Here is a 21,587-nt window from a genome sequence, read left to right as displayed (position 1 = left end):
CAAGAGCAACTTACAGGCTAGAGAGACAGACGGGCCAGTGGTTAAGAGTGTGCACTGCTCTTTCAGAAGACCTGAGTTTGATTCCCAGTAGCCACACCAGGTGGCCCATAACCACTTGCAACTCCTGCTCTCAGGAAAGCTGACACTCCATGGGCACCCACACTCATATGCACATGCACACACATAAATGTAAATTTTGTAAAAGAGGAAATTATATGGGAAACAAGAGAACCACCTCCAGGATCACACAACATATCTGTGACAGATGTAGAGTAAGAGTATCAGAGAAGGCAGAGCTTAAGAAACGGCCAAGTTTTATGTGGGAGGTGTTCTAAAGGGCTTTAGTCAAAGTCAAGAACATGATAACTTCAGATGGCTCAAAAGGTTCAAGAGCATCTTCATTGAACAACTGGGGAACAAAACCCACAGTGGGTCAAGGACCCTTCCCCAAAGTCCCTCTGTCCTGAAATGTTCAGCCTCCGTTGTCCACGTCTTCTGAGGGCTGAGCAGAGAGGACGGAGAAGTAGCCTCCAGGAGTGGCTGTTTAAGAGACAATAGTTCACAAGAGCCACAGGGAGCCCAAGGATACCAGCAGAATGTAGCCAGTGAGGATGAACGGGCTCAGGAAGGAAGGGACGGCCATGCTGGCAAACTTCAGGTCGCCAATCTGTCTCTTGATCCACTGGGTGAAGTGGGAGGTGCTGGTGTAGATGCTTGGAAATTGGCGACGACCACAGCCAAAGTTCCAGCTCACCACACCCATCTGGATCCAGGTCTTGTTCATCTGGCAAACCAGGGAGCTGCCAGAGGCATCCTGCAACGAGAGGGGACAGGAGGCTTCAAGTAGCAGTAACCTCTGCTGGATTAGGTCTTTGTTGTCCTCAAGGCTGCGGTCTAAGAATGAACCTATTCTGTGACATGGAAATTCTGTACTAAGGTCTGGGCTTGGGACCGCACTGGTCTCTTCATTGTTCTGCTAGTTCTGGGACCACTGAGCCATCCTGAAGCCCTGGTGGGCCTCCAAAGTACAAGTGTTGATGGTCTCACAATCTTGCTTACAGAGGGAGATCTTAGGAGCTGTGACCGGCTTCTCCTCTGCTTGTGTGCACAGACTGGCATATCCAGGAAAATAACATACAGTGTCATATATCAGAAGGTAACAGTAGCTTCCTCACTATTTAAAGAAAATTCTTTTTATGGGCTTCTTGCTGCCTAGTGATAGAGCATCCAGCTAGGATGCATGGGACCCTGAGTTCTGTCTCTAGCATAAGAAAAAGGGGGTAGGGAGAGCCTATAACAGTTGAAACTTTTATGAACCAGGAAAGAGCTCTATATACATGTAATATATAAATAATATATCATTTATAAATATATAGTATAATACATATAATATGTGTATATATATATTAAACATAATAAAGTTCTACCTAAAGACATAAGAGGAGCTGCTAACCAGCACAAAGAAACACATTTTAGAAAGAAGCTTTAATGGGCTGGAGAGATAGCTCCTAGGTTATAAACATGTACTGTTCTTCCAAGGACCCAAGTTTTCTCAGAACCCATACCGTGTTGCCCACAACTACCTGTAACTCTTGTTTCCAGGGATAGAAAGATCCGGCCACCATGGGAACCTGCGTTGTACGTACAAACCCACTCACAGACAACACAAATATGTATCATTAAAAATAAAAATGAAATATTTTTCAAAAAGAAAGTTCAAAATCTACAATCCGGAGGTGGATTATATTCAGTCTAACACATCTAAATAAAGACCATCCAGGAAGAAAAGGACGTCAAACACTGTTGGAAATAAGATGATGAATTAGAATGGGACACTTGGGGACAGGGGTGTAATTCAGTTGGGGGAATGCTTGCTGAATATACACAAGGACCTGGGTATGATCCCCAGAATCACATGAACTGGATGCACAGGCACCCTCATGATCTTAGCTCTCAAACAGAGGCAGGAGGTCAGATGTTCAATGCCATCCTCAAACACAGAGTTTGAAGCTAGTCTGGGCCCCGTGGGTTCCCTTTCTCAAATGGACATAAAGAACCCATTGCCTCCCCAGAAGAATCTGAGATGATCTGGATATGCAGGATAATATTGTTTATATAGAATAAAATATGTAACAGCAGTAAGTGTTTTTCAAAGGCACAAACGTCTTGAAGGACGTGCATGTTAGACAAATAGGAGTAGGCCAAGTAGACAACAGGAAAGCCAAGTCTGCATGGTGGAGCCAGAAACTGCAGTATGGGAGTCCTTGCTAGAGTTCTAGAGGAAGAAAGAGCATGTGGAAAGACATACTAGAGGACAGACAGACAGATATTTAATATATGTGGGCACTTTTTTTTTTCTTGCCCCAAAATAAAACCGTAACTCAGCAACAAATATCTTTTCAAGAAAGAACAAAACGTTGACCTTCAGAAACGGAAACAGAATTTTGATCTATAATTATTAGATCTAGAAGCAGAGAATGTCTGCCGCAAAGGCCATAAAATGTGGTCTACACATTGCAAATTTTAGTTAGGGGCTGCGATAGGTTTTAGCACCAAACAAGAGAAGGAAAATAAATTATTCATTAGGATCAACAGTCATTGTCACTGAGTGTTAGGCTCAAAATACTTGAAAAGGAATCAGTAAGGGCAATTCAAGTATTAGAAAACGAAGGAATCGTTAACTTGCGGGATGAAGCTGGGGCTGGGGGTAGGGGTGGAGATGCGATTACCCTGAGGTTTGAGTGAAAATAGAGAAGAGAATCTATACCCAGGGAAAAATTCTCTTCCAGAACCTTAAGACTGTTTATTTACGACTTCTATTTTGTGGATTTAAAAGGATTTAAAACTCTGGTTGAAGGGGGATGAGTCCTAAGGAAGTGCAAGTTATTTAAACTAATTGGTAAAGGGACTTCCAACCAAGCCTGGTGACCCGAGTCCAACCCATGGAACCCACACGGTGGAGGAAGAAACCAAATTCTCACGAGTTGCTCTCTGTGCCCCGATGGCACCTACACACACCCCTGTGCCTCAACACACATAAAATAATGAATTAAAAAAATGAATCAAAAGTTAAAAGCCTTAGGGTTGATGACTGACAGGAAATCTGATTAACCCAATAACTGTGAATAAAACAGCCTAAAACAGAAGGGGGTAATTTCTGTTACTTCAAAAGTTCTGTAACGTGAATTATTTCCCAAGTGAAGCATGTGTGGTTCTCATGCTAAAACTTAACAAAGGGAGTGACTTTCTCTAAACACTTTCTAAAAAAAATTTTTTTTTATTTTATGGGCGTGAGTGTCTCGATTGCATACATGTCTGTGCAGTGCATGTGTGCCTGCTGTCCTCAGAGGTCATTAAGAGGGTGTCAGATCCACTAGAACTGGAGTTAAGGATGGTTATCAGACACCAGTGGGAGCTGGGACTCTAACTGGGGTCCCCTGCGAGAACAACCGTGTTGGGGTTTGATCTTTTGATATGTATTGTGATGATAAATACTGGGCCCAAAGGCCTGACTGCTCCCAGGAATGAGAGAATCCAGCTGTATAACGTGACCTTGCTCCCTAGTTTAAAACTGTTGGTTAAATAAAGGCGCCGACAGCCAATAGCTGGGCAGAAGAGACATAGATGGGGGTGGAGATCTCTGGGCTTGGAGACCACAAGGAAGGAGAGGAAAGTGGAGAGAGGAGAAGATGCCATGGTGTAAAAGTCTTTAAATGGTGGCCATGAGGGCTGGCCGATTGGGAGTTAAGGGCAGCCCAGGTGGAACATGGTAATAACTCAGGGTTACGGACAGGAAAGTAGACTCCAATAGCACAGAGGGTAGATGTCTGCTCAGCTTTAGTGCTGACTAAGGCGTATTAGACATATAAGGTTTTATCTAGGAACTGAATGATCGGAGGAAGGGCAGAAGCCCCTGATTGGGACTAAATCCATTCAATAACACAAGTGCTCTTAACTGTTGAGCCAACTCCACTTAAAGTGGACCCTGGCCTCACTGGAGGTAAAAAAGGCCACATGGTTTATTCTACACAACAATTACAACAATTGCTTATTCCCCAAGGCCAGGTCCCTCTGGGCCCGACTCTACCCTAGAGCCCAGCAGTGTTTGTTGGATGTAAATAAATTAAACCCAACTAGCTGTGTTTCTAGAATGTAGGGAACTCTAGATAATGTTATTTCAGGGTATATTAGTGGCTAAGTTAAAGACAGAGCCTGCAGTGTCCCTCCAGTTAGACTTGTGGGTAAATTTCTCATAGTCCTTTGCTGTGTCAGTGATGCATATGCGTTTGTTTCCTTTCTCAGACATTCTGTCACGTATTACAACTACTTTTCAACTTACCTACTTATAAACCTCTGGCCCAAGAGATACTTTTTATTTGTAAGCAAAGTATGCTTCCATAAAAGGACTTATCTTCCAAAGGAGTTCTGTCTTTTAAATTCAGGAGAGTCGGGACTTAAGAGCAAAATGTTCTCGAGAAAGCGGGAGTCTGGGGACTGGGGAGATGGCTCAGAAGTTAAGAGCATTCGTTGCTCCTGCAGAGGACCCAGGTTCAGTTCTGAGTGCTCACAACCATCTGTAACATCACTTCAGGGGATCCAGTGCCCTCTCCTGGGCTTCATAAGTACCAGGTGTGCACACAGTACACAGACACATATGCACATAAAATAAAGTATTTTAAATAAGAAAATGAAAGATGCATCTCGAAAACATTATTTACCAGAAGAAGCAGTGGCCAAAGCTTACAGAATACCTATGTCTGCAAAACTGTTTGCCAGGGCCTGACCCAGATCTGCAGGCATACGGCTAACATTCAGGAGCATTAAAATGGCCACAGAACTGGGCGTGGTGGTGCAAGACTTTAATCCCACCACTCCAGCACTCAGAGGCAGGTAGATCTGTGGGTTCAAGGCAAGTCCGTCTGGTCTAAACGGTGAGTTCAAGGCTTGCAAGGGCTACATAGTGAGATCCTTTCTAAATAACAAAAATAAAGAACTGTCCATGGATGGGGGGGAAAAATCACCCCTGCAATGGTTTGAATGAGAACGGCCCCCATAAGTTTATGTTTGAAGACTTCCTTTGGAAGGATGGGAAGTGTGGGCTTGTTGGAGGAAGTGCGAGGCTTCAAAAGCCTCCAGCTTTCTCCAGAGTGTTCTCTGCTTCCTGTTTGTGACTCCAGATGTGAATGCTCAGTAGGTGCTCCAGAAGCAGGCCTGCCTGACGGCTGCCATGTTCCCTCTTGTGATGGTGGTAGACTGTCATCTTTCTAGAACCGTAAACCCCACATAACTCTTTCTTCTGTAAGTTGCTCAGGTCATGGTGCTTTAGCACAGTCATAGATAACTAGCTTACACAACTCCTCCCCACCCCTCCATACTGGAAAATGGGAGCTCGGACTTTTGTACTGGGTCTCTGATGGCCACATGTAAAGGAAATTTAAGCCAAGAACTAAGGATGCTGCATGCATTTAACCCCAGCACTTGGAAGGCAGAGGCAGGTGGATCTCTGTGAGTTTGAGACTAGCCTGGTCTACACAGTGAATTCTAGGATAGTCAGGGCTATGTAGAGAGACCTTGCCTCAGTATGACCCCCGTGCTGCCTGCCCCCCAACGCCATCTACACAGTGCACACCTGACAAGTATCCAGGCCCCATTCTGGGCTTGTACATAACATGTCGTTCCCAATGAACTTCTTCTGGTTCTTCAGCAGGAGGAACTGGTATCGATGATTGCAGATTTCGTTGTTCACAATCCTGACAGCCACGCCCTGGACACTATAGGGAGTCTTTGGGGCCCCTGTGGAGGGAAAGATCTCGTCATGACTTCAACTTTGGAACCTATTTCCAACTCACTTACGTTTGTTTGTGAGAGGTCATGTCCTGAGATGTTCATTCATAAAAGCCGCCTGACTTTCAAAATCGTTCCCACTCATTGAACAAATTAAGACAAGAACCAAGACTGGCACACGCCTTTAATCCCAGCACCTGGAAGGCAGAGGCAGGTGGAGCTCCGTGACTTTGGGAACAGCCTGGTCTACAGAGTGAGTTCCAGGATAGCTAAGGCTACGTGCCTCAAAAACAAACAACAAACAAACAACAACAAACTAAACTAAAACAAAACAAGTGAAGCAGAAGTCTCCCAGGTGGTTGGGGTGAAAGTCAAGTATGGAGTGAGAAAGAGGAGATATTTTCCCAACAATTCTGGGTTTGTGAGAATAAGCATTGGTTCACTGCTCCTGGGAGAGGCAGCAAGACCCTAGACGGCTAGATATGGCACCTGCTGCCTGCTGGAAGTTGATGGACTCCAAGGAACAGCAACAGGGCTGCAGCTACTGACTAGAGAGGTCACCTCTATGGCTCATCATATCCGCCAATACAGATCCCCTGTGAACAGCCAAAGACTTAATTTCCTACTATGCTGCAGGCTAAGGACTTGGTATAGGATCTGAGCTAACCTGGCTTTGGGGGTTGGTGAGATGGCTTAGCGAGTGAGTACATTAAGCCTGATGAACTGAACTAGATCCCCAGGACCCCTGGGGTAGAAAGAGAGAACCAACTCCTTGAAGTTGTCCTCTGACCTTCAAGTACCTGTAGCACATGTACGTTAACACACACACACACACACACGCACACACACACACACATACACAAACACACACACACAAACACACACACAAACACACACACAAACACACACACAAGCACACACACACAAGCACACACACACACACACACACACACACACACACACACACACATTTTAACTTCAGAAGCTGAGGTCCTCACGGGCCACTTGTCTCAAACTTGAACACTGTATATCTTTGGGCTCAGGAAATGCTTGCAGAGGACAGAGTGAAGGAAGAAATGACTGAGTGACCCCATGACCGTGTTCTGCAGACACAGGTGTCTTGAGACCTCTGCTCTACTGCACTCACCTTTGGCCTTTTCGAGTCCCCAGCCGATGACCCAGCACATGGTGCCAATGCTTGGCTTGAAATTGACTTCGGGGAGACAGATTGGCTGGATGAAGGGGGACCAGGTGACAGGATACTTGAGCTTCAGGATGGCGATGTCATGGGACATGTGATTGATGAAGTTCTCGTGAATCACGATGCTAGTGACCAGGAGCTCTGAGGAGCTGTTGTCTGGGAGGGTCTGGACTCCCACCTTCACGGTGTAGTTAGCCGGGTTCTTAGATCTGCAGGCCCAGAGAAGAGACAGATCACTAGCAGTTAAGGCCACGAGTGACTGGAGAGATAAGGTTCTGAGTGATAGGCAACCTCGGGGAACAGGTAACTTCCTCCACTCCCAAATCCCCAGGCTCACCAAGATCCATCCCCACTCCCCACAACTCCCCCTCCCCCCAAGGCCTGAAAGCCAAGCCCCCAGGTGAAGACGCCCCTGAGCTGACCTTTGTAAGCAGTGTGCGGCTGTGAGGACCCAGTGGTGGTGGATGAGGGAGCCGCTGCAGATGTACATTCCCAGGAAAAGAATGCTTACCTGCCACGGCCACTTGCCCACCTCCACCACCTTCCCGTTGACCACCTTGCAGGATATGTTGGTCTGACCACAGGACCAGAACCAGGGCCCTGAGGAGAAAGGGGAAAGACGGATGCAAAGAGGAGCCCTCACCCCACAGGCCAAGCAGACTGCAGAAGCATCCTCCAGCCGCGTCCCAAGGAGTCACTGTCATTTGCCCAAGTCGAGGGGGAATGAAGCTCAAAACTGGCAACCACAGACCTAGCAGTGCCCCAGTTATAAAGAAAGTCCCTTAAACAGTGTCCGGACAGCTGTCTGACACTTGTTATGGTTATGAGCAATCACCCCAGGACTCATTCCTGCCCATGGTGTGACAGATAACTTGGGAAAGGAGGAGTGAACCACCAGAGGGGTGAGCTCATCAGTTTAGAGCAAGTGATGGGGCCTCCTGCCAGGACTCCTAATGGTTGTATCTAAAAATACATGGACAGTATTTTTTTTTTTTTTTTGAGACCAGGTTTCTTTGTGAAACTCTGTAGACCAGCTGGTCACAGACTCACAGAGATCCTCCTGTCTCTGTATCCCAGGTAAAGGACTGTGCCACTGCTGCCTGGCTTTCAGTGCCCCTCCCCCTTTGTTTCTTTCTTTTCTTTTCTTCTTTCCTTTTCTTCTCTCTCTCTCTCTCTCTCTCTCTCTCTCTCTCTCTCTCTCTCTCTCTCTCTCTCTCTCTTTCTTTTTTCAGTGATGTTTTATTGTACGACTACAGCTATGGCGCATACCCAGGAAACAGAGAGGCTTGTCTGCCTCTCCTTGACCTCAAGAACAGGAGGATGGGGGTTGGGGATTTGGCTCAGTGGTAGAGCCCTTACCTAGGAAGCACAAGGTCCTGGGTTCGGTCCCCAGACCCGAAAAAAGAAAAAAGAAAAAAGAAAAAAGAAAAAAAAAGAACAGGAGGATGGGAGCTTGCATTGAACTGGAGATAAGATTGAGATTTTTAGTTTTTGTTTTGCCTTTTTATTCTTTCGTCCTATTTTTATGTGCATGGTGTTTTGCTTGTATATACGTCTGCACATCATGTGCGTGTCATACGCAGAGAGGATATCAGATTCCCTGGAGCAGGAGTTACAAATGGCTGTGAGCTGCTTGACCTGGGAGCTGTCAAACCTGGGTCCTCTGGAAGAACAGTCAGCACTCTTAATTGATTAACCTTCTTTCCAGTCCCTGCTTTTTGTTTGTTTTGTTTTGTTTTTTTTTAATTACAGGGTCTATGTAGCCCAGGCTGGCCAGCCAAAGGAAACAAGGATGTTGGTGTAATACTGATTTTTCCTTTCTCTATCTCCCAAGTGCTGGGATTACAGATGTAATCATGCACAGTGGGAGGAAGGTTTGTTGTTTCTTGGTTGGGGGGAGCTTCTGTTGTTGTCTTGTTTTAAATGGGACACAGGTTGTCACTGAGTCCCTCAAACAGGCGGAAGTGGACTCCTTCACACCGTCAGATGCTGCCATGACACAGAGTCTATTCCCTCCGCAGTACCCCATGCAACGTAGAGCAGTGTAGGACTCAACGCTACAGTCTGGGGGACTGTGGTGAGGAAGGTTGAGGGGCGATGAATAACCAATATCCAGAATAAACTACATATTAGCCAAGAACATCAACTAGGTCCTGCCTTGTCCTTGCTGAAATCACTATGGTGTAGATGTAATTTGTGTGTCCCTCCGAAGGTTCATATATAGAGCTGGTCCCCAGGGAGTGATATAGAGAGGTGTTTAGACCTTTGCGAGGTATGGTTTATGGTTGGGGAGCAGGGTACGGTCTTGTTGTGCAAGCACAAGGACCTAGTAAATTCCCAGGCAGATGTGGCAGTGGACACACCTGTAACCCCAGAGCTTACGGGCAGACACAGGTACAGCCTAGGAGCTCTCCTGGCAGCCAGCATGATTGAAATGGTGAGCTCCAAGTTCAGTGAAAGACCTTGTCTCAAAAAATATGGTGGGGAAGTGATGGAGAGAAACATCTTGATGTCAATCTTCTGCCTACACGTGCGCCTGCATAGGTGAACATGCTCACACAGGGGTGGGCTCTGGTGGGAGGGGTCTTTAGATCAGTAGGGACATGTCCTTAAAGGAGTCTAGGACCCTACCAAGCCTCTCTGTGCTTCCTGACTTTACCTAAGTACCCACTCCCAGGAAGGCAGTTGCTACCTTCCTTAAAAGGTTCCTCTCCTATCCCCAACCTCCACTCCATGTGACAAATCTTTAGACTCTCAGCTTCTGCTACTATCAGAGGTAAATGTCCCCTTGTCATCAACTCCTGTGGGCAGAATGTCTTGACTTTCAACTACTGGCCTTCTGTGCAGACCCCTACGTCTCCACACAGTACTGTCTTTTTCTCTCGATGCTCAGGTCATGTCTACAGCCTATCTCCGTGCCTGTCTCCTTTCTCTCTTATCCCCACGCCTACCCCAGAGAGCCACATTCCTAGCCTTCCTCATACGCAGTGGTAGGCTCATGGCCATCCACTGTTGCTGCTGTTGTTTCTTCTTTATGGACACTGTGGTGGGTTTTTTGTTTTGTTTTGTTTTAATGAGAATGGCCCTCATAGGCTCATATATTTGAATGTGTTTCTAAAGTAACTGTTTGGGAAGGATTAGGAGGTGTGGCCTTGTTGGAGGAAATGTGTCACTGGGAGTGAGCTTTAAGGTTTCAGAAGCCCACAGCAGGCCCACCTCTGCCTGCAACTCAAGGATCAAATGTGAGTCTCAGCTACTGCTCTAGCACTAGGTCAGTCTTCCTGTGGCCATGCGTCCCACCATGATGATCATAGTTTAAACCTCTGAAACTGTAAGCAAGCCCTCAATCAAATGCTTCCTTTTAAAACTTGCCTTGGGTATGGTGTTTTATCACAGCAATAGAACATTGACTAAGACCCTTTTGTTTCTGATTTCAGTCTATCTCAACCAAGACCGGTCCGTGTCGATAGTTAGGGGAGGTCTTAAGAAGTTTGCCCTTTCTTTTCCCATACAGCAGCAACCCCAGAGAAAGCCAAAGTTCTGTAAGAAGAGCTTTACCAGTCCCACAGTGACAACTCTGGGTACAAGGCTGGCCCTTTCCTCAGTGTTCCCCATGCTCTGTAAGATCACTGGGTCTCAAAGAAAAACTCTTTCAAGATCTTGTGTCCAAGACAGCACTTACCCCAACCTTTTTCTAAACCTTATATAGGACTCACGGGATTTGGCCTGGATATGCTAACAGCAGGTATCAGCACCAAGGAGGGGGCATGATGGGTTGGCTTTAATATTTTTATTATTTTTTTAACTCTGCGTAGGTGTGTATGTCGACATATTTGCATGTGCATGCGAATGCAGGCGGATCCCTTGGAGCTAGAGTTACAGGCAGTTGTGAGCTGCCTCAGGTGTGGGTGCTGGGAACCAAACCTAGGTCCTCTGGAAGAACCGTGAGCTCTCTTAACCTCTGAGCCATCTCCGCAGCCATGATGGGTTCTTTGCGCCCTTCGTGTGCAGTGTGCTGCAGACCAACCTTGTCCCAGTGCCACTCTTCCATCCATAGCAGGCACTCGGGGATTCAAATGGATTCCACTTCAGACCTCGATACTCTGTTTTTGATGGTCTAGAAGCTAAGCACCCCCACTGACAAACAGGGACCTGATACTTCGTTTGCATTCAGAGGTGGCCACCCGAAAGAGTATTGGCTTTGCAGACTCTGCTCCTGTAAGGTCATAGCTGACTCCCACCCCTCATCCGAGGAGACACAGCAGCTAGGTCCCATGCTGGTGCCTAAAGCTGCCCCTCCCCTAACCGCCCCGGAAACATCACTACTGCCTGACAGGGCAGTGAAGTTCAGGGTTCAGTCACTCATTCACCTATGCACTAGTCCAGGAGAGAGGATGTCACATGATGATAGAAGAAGACAGTCCCCAAGCTGGGCATCATGTACCCAATTCCCAGTTACCACCCCAGCTAGCATCCAGCCAGGCACGAAATGTATAGCCAGCAGGTGACTCAAGGTAGGGGTCCTACCACAAAAACTACCTTTCTCAGGAAGAGAATGGATATCCTCTGCCACTCAAATTTCTCAATCCCAAAGCATCTATTGGAAGTGGTTTGTTTTTGGTTTTTTTGTTGTTTTTGTTTTGTTTTGTTTTTCGAGTCCTGGTTCTATCACACACAAAGCACTAAAGCTGGACCCAGGTTTCTTGGGTGAAACGGAGGAGGCCCCAGCATCCGCCAATGAGGTGTAAATCGTCTCAACTGGGAATTGGTGTAGGGTGAGGGGACACTCAGGCAGTGCAGTCATTGTCTTAAGTCCTAAGACTCCCAAGCGAGTCCTAAGACAAGCACTGATGTTAGTGTGTTCCCTGTTTTTCATCCCTTATCCGTTTGTGGTCACCCTGAAACACTGATGCTGGTGCCACCCTGTATGGGACATGTGGGTCACGAAAGGTCACAGTTCACACCCATCCCACTAGCCTACTGAGGATGCACTCATCCAGTACACCATAGGTGAGGCCCCGCAGGTATGAGGACAGCCAATGGAGACACCAGGCTCTCAGGTCTCTCCTGGTCCCTGTCCTACCTTCCACATGGGGCACATTACTGAGTCTGGCCGAAGAAAGTGGAGGTGAAAGAAGGCCCTGAGGATCCACTGATCCACACGCCATGGCAAGGAGTCCAGCCCTTACTGGTCTTTAGAACAAGATGGAGCGTCTCCGTGGTGCAAGGATTCTAGAACTCAGTTGTTTACTTAGGATCGATGAGGGTAGGCCTCTGCCCAACGGTAGTGGCTCACCCTGCTAAAGCAGCTTCAAGGGGTTGCTACAGCAATGAAGGAGGGCTGCCAGAAACCACCCTGAAATGGTGCTTTGGGGGTTTAGTGCTGAGCCTGTGACTGGCCAAGCCTGGTCCGTTACAATGTCTCCCGAGCCCAGCTCTTAGCAAAGGCCTTCATGATGCCCTCATGCCTACCTCTGAGCCTGGGACCTTGTCCCTTATTGCTTTCTGATAGTGCTAGAGGTGAGGTTTGTGGCAGTGTCTTATGGTTAGCCCATGGAGCTCCCTTAGAGTTGTCAGCCTCCACTGATGAACCCCTAGAGAAACTGAGATGCAACTCCTTTACAGAACGGACAGCTGCTCTGTAGTTGGGGATTTTGGCTTTCCCTCAGGGATTGTATTTTCAAAAGAGAGCAGGTCCTGGGGAGGTTGAGGGATGGGGAGCTGGCTGTGGGGCTGCTGAGGAAGCAGTGACCCGTGGGCTTGGGTCTTTATCCTTCAACAGAATAAACGGTGTCTGGGGCACCTCCCCACCTCTCCACCTTACCAAGGATCCCTGCTGCTCCAAGTGTCCATGACTGCACCCCACTTCTGCTGCTGCCCCCTGCCACCCATACTGAGTGCCTAGAGTGACACATTCTTACACGCCGCTGAGGAGGATGGATTGACATGATCGATCACTGTAGGCAACTGTTTGTAAAGCAGATGTACAGAAACCACAAGCTTCACCCCTAGGACAGCACAGAGGGTGCAGAAGGAAAGACTTCATGGGGCCTGTGGGGAAGCCGGGGGGCAGGGGAAGGGCCTACCTGCTGCCTCAGAGAACAGATGCCCAGTGGCTTCCCAGCACTGAGTAGTCTGTGGCTGCGTGTGGCTACCGTGGATGAAAAAGGCCTCTAAACTAGAACTGCACTTGCTGTGTGGTGTTCAAGTTTCAAGCACAGCAAACTTTTCCCCTTGGGGATTGGTGGCAGAAATGCTCTCGACACAGAAAACAGAAAAGGGAGAGAAAGTGGAGAGAGAACAAAAGAGAGAAACTCTCTGCCTCTGTGAAAAAGAATACCTTCTTTTAAAAATATTTACTTTATGTGGGTTTGCCTGAAAAAAAAATATATGTGGGCGCCACATGTGTTCAGTACCCACAGAGGCCAGAGGAGGGTAACACCCACCCCCCAGAACCGAAGTTACAACAGTTGTGAGCCACCATGTGCTGCAGGGAGAGAAACCTGGGTCCTCTGCAGCAGCAGTCAGTGCTCTTAACTGCTGAGCCGGCTCTGCAGCCCCAGCCTTCAAAAGGCTCTCTTTTGAGAAGAAAGAGGGCATTTGGTCAATAAAACAAAGATAATAAAAAACCAAGCACATCGGTAACCAAGTGATGAAAATGTCTAAAGTTCTATTCTGTGAAGAAAGTATTTTGTATGCATGGGTAGTTTTGCCTGCATGCACGTCTGTGTTCCTGGTACCCAAGGAGGCCAGAGTGGGCATCGGATCCCCTAGAGCAGGAAGCGCAGGTGGTGGTTAGCTGCTGCACAGACGCAGGGTTTAAAAGTGATATCTCTTTCTGTTACTGGGTATTTTATATGTTTGCATTTCAAATGTTATCCCCTTCCCCCCTCTCCCATCCCCCTCCCGTTTTTATGAAGATGCTCTCCAACCCACCCACTCCCCTCCCACCCCTCAATGCCCTGCCATTCCCCTACACTGGGGAAATGAGCCTTCACAGGACTGAGGGCTTCTCCTCCTATTGATGCCAGACAATGCCATCCTCTGCTACATATGCGGCTGGAGCCATGGGTCCCTCCATGTGTACTCTTTGGTTGGTAGTTTAGTCCTTGGGAGCTCTGGTGGGGTCTGGTTGGATGATATTGTTGTTCTTCCTATGGTATTGCAAACCCCTTCAGCTCCTTCAGTCCTTTAACTCTTCCATTGGGGTCCCTGTGCTCAGTCCAATGGTTAGCTGCAAGCATCCTCATCTATATCAGTAGGGCTCTGGCAGAGCCTCTCAGGAGACACCCATATCAGGCTCCTGTCAGCAAGCACTTCTTGGCATCAGCAATAGTGACTGGGTTTGGTGGCTGCTTATGGGGTGGATCTCCAGGTGACTATTTGTCCTCTTACTTGGAAACCTCACCTGAGGGAACTCTGCTCTGCCTGGGACTCTCTACAGGAAGTCCAGCTGACTCAGCCAACTTCCCCAGTCAATTTCTGCTGGGTGTTCTTAGCACCTGATTCAATGGCGTTTATCATCCATCTATCTATCTATCTATCTATCTATCTATCTATCTATCATTATTATTATTATTATTATCTATATCTCTACCCATCATCTTTTATTTATCTATCATTTATCTATTATCAATCATCTACCATCTATATCATCTATCATTTATTACTTATCAACCATCTATGTATCCATCATTCACCTATTATTCAACCATCTACCTAACACTATTTATTACTTTAGTTCTGTTTGTTATACATTCAATAAACTCACTCATTCAAAACCAAAAGTATGGCTGTCGTAGGTCCTTCTCCAAACCATATAAACAGAACTCTAAGATGAACAGGCAAATCCTTATTTTGTGGGAAGGCTCTCAGAAACTACCCGGCTGCACCAGTGTGAAGGGTGGGAGGTATTGATGAGATCTGAAGACACATTTGGCGAGCAGGGAGCAATCGGCGGCCGTAGCACGAACTGTTCAACAAGTGTTTTCAATTCAAATGCGCGAAGCTCTCAGATTGGACAATCAGGCTTTTGATGTGTTTTGAAACTCTCCACAGTGGGAGGATCATGCTTTTCACAATCAGTTTAGAGAGAGGAAAGAAAGAGGAAGGAAGCGGGAGAGAAGGGAGGGAAGGAAGGAAACCAGCTAGACAACTGAGCCTAGAATTCTGCCTGTGGATTGTCGCCACTGTTGGCCCACAAGGCATATTTCACTTGCCCCCTGTACAAGTCAGGAAACTGAGACCACAACCCAGGCCCTTATTCATAGGCCCCAGTAGTAGAAACATGGCAGAAACCATGAGCCCCCTAACTAGGGGCTCCTCCCATCTACTTGAACCTCCAGAGTCACCCTCCAAAGAACAGGGTGGGGGAAGAAAGAAGAGAGACAGCTCATTCTCACACAAATTTAATCTCTGCTCTTGGTCTTAAATTCCAGAACGTTCCTCCTGACAGGCACATCCTCCCTTTCTCCTGGACACTCAAGCAAGGCCTAGCCCACCCACCACAGTCCTCCCTGCTAGGACGCCAGAGCAGGACCCAAGTTCTCCAGGGGTCATTCCATTCCCACCCTGACTCCTGTGGAATATGGAGAGGCAACCTAGTGCCATTCAGCAGAGGCAAAGCAGGAAGAGGAAGGGGTGGGGAGGTCCTGGGCTGACTGGGAGCTGCAGCAGCCAGGGCAGGAACAGAAGGCAGGAGGTCCTGCAGCGCCTGGACCGCGCCCCACGGCTCACTTGCTCCTTGATCCATCCGGTATATTTGTCGATGCGGGTGTATACGCTTAGATTCGGAGCTTTGGTGCAGGCCTTCTCCCACGAGAATATGCCAGCCAGAATCCATCTGCCATGGACTTCACAAGCCAATGGTCCCCCAGGATCTCCCTGGAGAAGACAAGGGACTGAAGGAGGCTCTGCTGGGACCAAAGGACTTACAATGCCCACCCTCTCAGCTCCTCTTGAGAGAATCATTTCTCCTGGAGCTCACTGGCTGGGGCTCCTTTGGCTTCTCAGTTGGAGACCACACCTATGTAGCAGGTGATGGTAAGGGGGAACAGGCTGAGCCCCCAGGAAACAGGCCCCCGTCCTAGGACTTGCTCCCCAGAAAGAGAGTTGCCAGAATGCTTCCAGAAACTCACGTACATAGCACGGGTTCTCCCTATGATTGGTGGTACAGATCATGTTCTTCCGGATAAGGGGGATAACTTGGGGATAGAAGGTCTTCTTGTGGAAGACTCTGTCACAGTTCTTGTTGTCAACAATGGATACCTCAGCCTCCCAAAGCTCTAGACTCCGTGTCAACTTGGCTGTAGGGAACATAAGGGATAAGCTGCGACCCCTCACTCCCGTCAGCCCCTGCTCTGCCCAGTGTCATGGTCCTTCCTAGCCTGCAGATCAGCTGATGACTCTACCACATCTGTGCAGCATCCCTTCCAGCGGTCTTTCTCTGCAGTGCGGGCCGGACAGGGAGAGCCCCTCTGCAGGCAAGGCCTTGGTTCAGCAGCCTCTTCTCTAGGAAGGTTTTGCTGCTGAACCCAGAAGGCTACTGAGTCACAGTACAGCCACGTACACAGGGCCAGGCCCCTGTGATTTCTCTTTCCATGTGTTTGTTGACTTCGAAGCTGCTGACAGCTGCGTCTAGGCGTCAGGTCATCTATCTACTCAGAGTTCAGCTCAGGTCCCCTGAGCTTTGCCTTGCTTGTGTGTGTGTGTGTGTTTGTTTGTTTGTTTTTTTGTTTTTAAAACAGTCTCACGCGGCCCTGGTTGGTAGCAAACGTATGTACTTGGGGTTGACTCTGAACCCATCACTCCCTGGATCCACTTCCCTAATGCTGGATCACAGGTGGCATTCATCCGTATACCTGGCTTCCTCCACACTTGCTCTGTCAGCCTCTGGCTGCTCACCCCAATGGCCTACTCTGTGACTTCCTTTCATGTATTCCGATGCTCAGGGCTCAGAGTACTGCAGCTGTTTCAGTTGTGGCCAGGGAAGGAGGGAGGGAGGGACAGAGAAGGGAGGAAAGGAGGGAGGTAGGGAGGTAGGTAGGGAAGGGGACTTGGTGGCTCCCTAAATCTTGCATTTTTCTATAAGGTAGACGAACACGCCTACCAGCCCAAGCAGTATTAGCCTTACTGCAGGGCTGTGTGAACCATGACAATGGGCACCATATGAGGAAAGACCACAGTCATAGCCTCCTCAAAGGCACCATAAGGGAGAGGACGATAAAGACCCAAAGGGGCGTCCCCAACCCCATCCAACTCACCTGAGGGGTGTTGCTTAGCCTGGCCCCAGCCAGTCACCCAGCACTTCATACCGACCTTCAAGTTGAAGTTGTGCTCTGGGAGACAGATGGGCTGTATGTACTTGTTGAAAGTGACAGGGGTTTCAAGACAGAGAAGGGCAATATCGCTTCTGATGAAGTTCTGGCCCCAGTACTTGGGATGCATGATGATGTCACCCACGGGAATCTTCAGGGCCCAGGGGGAGCCGCTGGGCTGGAGTGTACTGCTACCCAACATCACTAAGTATTCTTTGTTGCTGCAGGGAGGCAAGAGCCCTCCTGGTCCACATCAGTCTCTCCACACAGCTATGCACCCGCCTCCTCCCAGGACTTTTCCTGTCTCTGATGTCCACTCAATCTGGGTTAATCCAGCCTGGGGTGCTCAAGGTCAAAGACAGAACAACCCTCTCATTCACAGTCACATTGGGTCAAGATGTGTGGGTATCAGTGCCCATAAATGTTCTCCTGATGTGGGGGGGTGTAGGTTTTCCTGTTGCCCAGTTTAGGATACAGTCTCTATTGCTCGAGGTCTCATCCCAACTTAGTCAGAGGATCTTGTGCGACACTGAGCCTAGCTCTTCCCATTCTTCAGTGTTCCCTCCTCCTGCATGGTTTCCTATTAGTCCCAAGGGGCCCTGACTGGGCCCACGGTAGCTCTTGGTTTTTTAGATCCTAGGTGCACAGGTGACACTCACCCCTGGATGCAGTGAGCTGCGGACACCACCCAGCTCTGATCAATGAGGGCTCCTCCACACACGTGCTCATTTTCTATCTGAAGGCTCACTTCCCAGGGCCAATGGTGGCGCTCCTCCAAGCTGTCAGACCACCAGGGTGCGCCACAAACTTCAGAACAGGCAATGCGAGAGAATACAGAGTGCAGAGAGGAAAGTCAGAATGACCAGGAACATGTCACCCTTGAGGTGGAGGTGCCAGCACTGTAACATCAGGGCCTCCTTCCCATTTCGAAGAGAAGAGACGGGCAAGTAGAGGATAGTGGACCTCAAAGGTACTGAACTGAGCAAACAATGACAGTTCAGGGGTCAGAGCATAAAGAGGCAGAGAGACCTTTCAGCTGGAGACTGAGATTCAGAGAGGGAGACCTGTGTCCAACCTCAAGACAATGCAGAAACAGAACAGGGGTTCCAAGATGAGAAATGCTTTTCCTGCACAGGATCCTGTTCTTCAAGAGCTGTACTGTCGGCTGCATTTCTTTGATGCCCCAAACAAAACAAACAAACAAACAAAAAACCCTATGAACTTCTCTAAGGGAGGTCTTTACCCTAAGCAGTCTGGAGCGCACAGTTATTAGTTTGTCTACTGGTCTACCAGTAAACAAGGTTTATGAATGAACGAATGGATGAATGGATGGATGGATGAATGGCATAGGTGTAGAGACTCTAAATAAAGTACAATGTGTGTGGTGCTTGGTGGCAAATGCCTTTAATCCCAGCTTTCAGAAGGCAGAGGCAAGTGGATCTCTGTGAGTTCAAGGACAGCCTGGTCTACACGGGGAGTTCCAGGATAGCCAGGGCTATGTAGAGAGATCCTGTCTCCAATAAACAGATAAAATAATAAAAATAAAAACAAAAAAAACTAGTAAAGAGAAGACAGAAAATCTCAGAACATATTTATGAAAAGAAAGGGTGGGTTGCAGGCAGTAATATAACAAAGGGAAATTACAAACACGTTTGGAAGTGTCACATCAAAACTGATGATGTACTAAACTTCGAAAGTTAGTGAGGAGCTGGAGAGACTGCTCAGTGGTTGAGAGCACTCGCTGCTCTCCCAGACACCCAGGTTTGGTTCTTAGCACTCACACGCTGACTCACAATCATCTGTAACTCTAGTTCTATGGGATTCGGCACCCTCTCCTGGCACAAGGCACAGACACATACACAAACAGTCTTGCACAGAAAAAAAAAACAAAAACAAAAAACAAAAACAAAAAAACCAAAAACGATTTTATGTCCAAATAAAAAACGTCTTTAGGGGGCTAAGGAGACAGCTCAGGTGGTAAAGTGCTTGGTGTGCAGGCACAAAGACATGAGTTCAATCCCCAGTACAGGGTGAAGCCAGGCATGGTAGGACACACTTGTAATCCCAGTGCTGGGGAGAAGGGGAAGGCAGATTGCTGGGGCTCGCTAGCCAGAGAGTCTATTCTAGCCAGTAACCTCCCAACCAGTGACAGATTCTGTCTCCGGAAAGAGTGGGCAGCGCATGAGGAATCACACCTGAGTCTGACTTTTGACCTCCACATGCATTTGCGTGTGTGTGCACACATGCTCGAGGGTATGTGCGTGCACACACAGACCCCTTCAGATGAGACTGAGTTACAGAGGGAAAATTGAAAGAAGCAAGGGTTGGACAGAAGCAAGAACATCGTAAATCAACCCCAGAGTCGGTTGTGAACCTTATTAGAGTCCTGACAACCCAAGGCAATGGAGTCCCATGACCCCAACCATGCACTCCCTGGATCTAAGGGAAAAGACAGGAAACCCCGGGAGCTGGGCTCTTGAGACAATGGCCCAGGAGGCTTGTTATGCAACTGTGGGAAAGGCTGAAGTCTGAGCTGAATTCAAAGTAGCTTTGCATTCCCATGGAAGACCCAGGCATTCTTTGTTTCAAACAGTAGGGTTGTGTCCTGGCAGCTACATGTGCTGCTCCTACCAAGCCAGAAAAGCTATTTAGGCAGAGACTTTGAGAACATTTCTTTTCCCCAGGAACTGAAAGTTTCCCAGTCACTACCCACCTGGTTCAGCGTGGTCCTCATTATAACCTGAGGAGAAAAGGAGGACGGGTGTGAGGCAGGAACTTGTGGCAGGATAGCAGTAAAGGGGTGTCATCGTCATCATCATCACCATCACCATCATCATCACCACCCAGTCCATTCACTCATTCATCGAATGGTACCTAATCTCATGCTGTTCCCCAGTGTGTGTGTGTAATCTCAGCACTAAGGAGATGGAGACAGGAGGTTCAGGACATCACGGCTACCTTAGGGCTCACGAGACCTTTCCCCCACTCCCCAGCAATGAAAGGAGAACAAAGAGGGGTGAGGAGGAAGGGCTGAGGGAGAAGCCACAGGAAATTTAAAAAGGAGAGAGATGTAAATCAAACAAACAAAACCAGGAACAGTAAGGGGAAGAACACGTCAGGAATTGGGCTGAGGATTACATGGAAAATAAACGTGCCAGAGGGCAGCGCCCAGTGCTCATGGCTCTTGGGGAAGGCTGGCCCTGGGAGGGAGGGCAGGAGAAAGGTGGTGCACGCATTGGGGTGTGGTGGGGTATGACTTATGTAAACTCCGCCTCACAGCATGGGGAGGGCCCTGCTCCAGCCCCACCCCACTCAGGAAACACTCTCTTTGGCAGTCAGATTTGGGGGTATATTTGGGGGCTGTGGGACAGGGGAGTGTGAAAAGACAGCAGCACCCAAGGGCTTGACCTCTGCTGGAAATGGAAAGAAGCCAAGGTTTAGAATATCATCCTTTCGAGAGGATGGAGACACGGAAGGCGGAAGTCGCCTGGGCGTGGAGGGAAGTCCCGGATGCTCCTCAGGACTGTTGTCTCCAGGAGGCCACAGTGTAGTTGTGGCCTGAGAAACTTAGGAGTGGCAGAAGAAAGGTGACAGCGAGGTGCGGATGGCACACAAAAGTTTCAGGTGGCGGAAGGGAATAGCCAACCTGAGCTAGACTGGAGGGGAGAGGACACAGGAACAAAGGACAAGAGAGAAGGAGGTGCCTGCCTCACCTAAGTTTGGCCGTGGAGGCAGCAACAGTAGCGCCGCAAAGCAGGTTGGGATCCAGCGCCTCAAGGATCCAGGCCCAGCGTCCAGGAGGCGCAGTGACGTAGCCATCCATGAGTGTGTCCCTGTGGACTGCAGCGATAGCGCCGGCGTGCTGTCACGTGCCCACACCCCTGTACGTGATGACGTCTTAGACACGTGACTGACTTGGCGCCAAGAGCGTGACCATGCCTCTTCAGGAGCTTTGAGTTCTCGCATCTGAACCCAGTCTGGTTCTTAAGATGAGTTCAGATGCCTTGACAGGGACTGGGTCTCAGATTCCAGATCTATATCCCTGGGCTGGGATTGGCAGCTTGATGTCCAGCCTCAGGATATACCTTGTACACAGCTTGTTGCACAAAGAGTTTCACAGTCACTATTGACGAGGGCCTGGAAAGCCCAAGAAAGAAAATAACAACACGGGTAGGAAAGAAGGTTTTGAGAACAAAATGGCTGAACTGGATCTAAGACTAAACCAAGGTGGGAGCAGGGTGCTGGATAAAGAAGGGCATCTGTCCTCTTCCACAGACCAGCAATAT

At 48.4% G+C, this 21,587-nt stretch overlaps 2 protein-coding genes across 2 annotated transcripts; both read right to left on the bottom strand.

Annotated features, from left to right (window-relative positions):
* Positions 1-377: 377 nt before the first annotated feature.
* Prss46 (protease, serine, 46) lies at positions 378-12,192 on the bottom strand. Its single transcript, NM_001008865.2, has 5 exons — positions 12,069-12,192; positions 7,408-7,585; positions 6,932-7,194; positions 5,630-5,793; positions 378-814 (listed from the first exon to the last, which is right to left on the bottom strand). Exons 1-5 carry the CDS (start codon positions 12,151-12,153, stop codon positions 560-562), a joined length of 945 nt encoding a protein of 314 aa, NP_001008865.2. The 5' UTR covers positions 12,154-12,192; the 3' UTR covers positions 378-559.
* A 3,185-nt stretch (positions 12,193-15,377) lies between these two features.
* Prss45 (serine protease 45) lies at positions 15,378-21,143 on the bottom strand. The gene is given in 6 exon segments (NM_001008864.2): positions 15,378-15,868; positions 16,127-16,290; positions 17,248-17,522; positions 17,961-18,108; positions 20,015-20,041; positions 21,015-21,143. Coding segments are annotated over 6 exon segments (993 nt in total). The 5' UTR covers positions 21,121-21,143; the 3' UTR covers positions 15,378-15,595.
* Between the last annotated feature and the right edge of the window lie 444 nt (positions 21,144-21,587).

This window comes from Rattus norvegicus, chromosome 8, assembly GCF_021556685.1.
Source record: "Rattus norvegicus strain SHRSP/BbbUtx chromosome 8, alternate assembly SHRSP_T2T, whole genome shotgun sequence".
Classification (NCBI taxonomy): domain Eukaryota; kingdom Metazoa; phylum Chordata; class Mammalia; order Rodentia; family Muridae; genus Rattus; species Rattus norvegicus.
This window is presented reverse-complemented; position numbering and strand designations above follow the sequence as displayed.

Bases quoted from the DNA above. Each gene is read 5' to 3' on its own strand.
- Prss46 (NM_001008865.2), bottom strand. From the start codon at position 12,153: ATGGCGTGTGGATCAGTGGATCCTCAGGGCCTTCTTTCACCTCCACTT. The intron at 7,586-12,068 runs GTAGGACAGGGA...CTTTCTCCTCAG, and splicing joins TAATGTGCCCCATGTGGAAG to GGCCCTGGTTCTGGTCCTGT. The intron at 5,794-6,931 runs GTGAGTGCAGTA...TTCCCTCCACAG, and splicing joins GGGACTCGAAAAGGCCAAAG to GGGCCCCAAAGACTCCCTAT.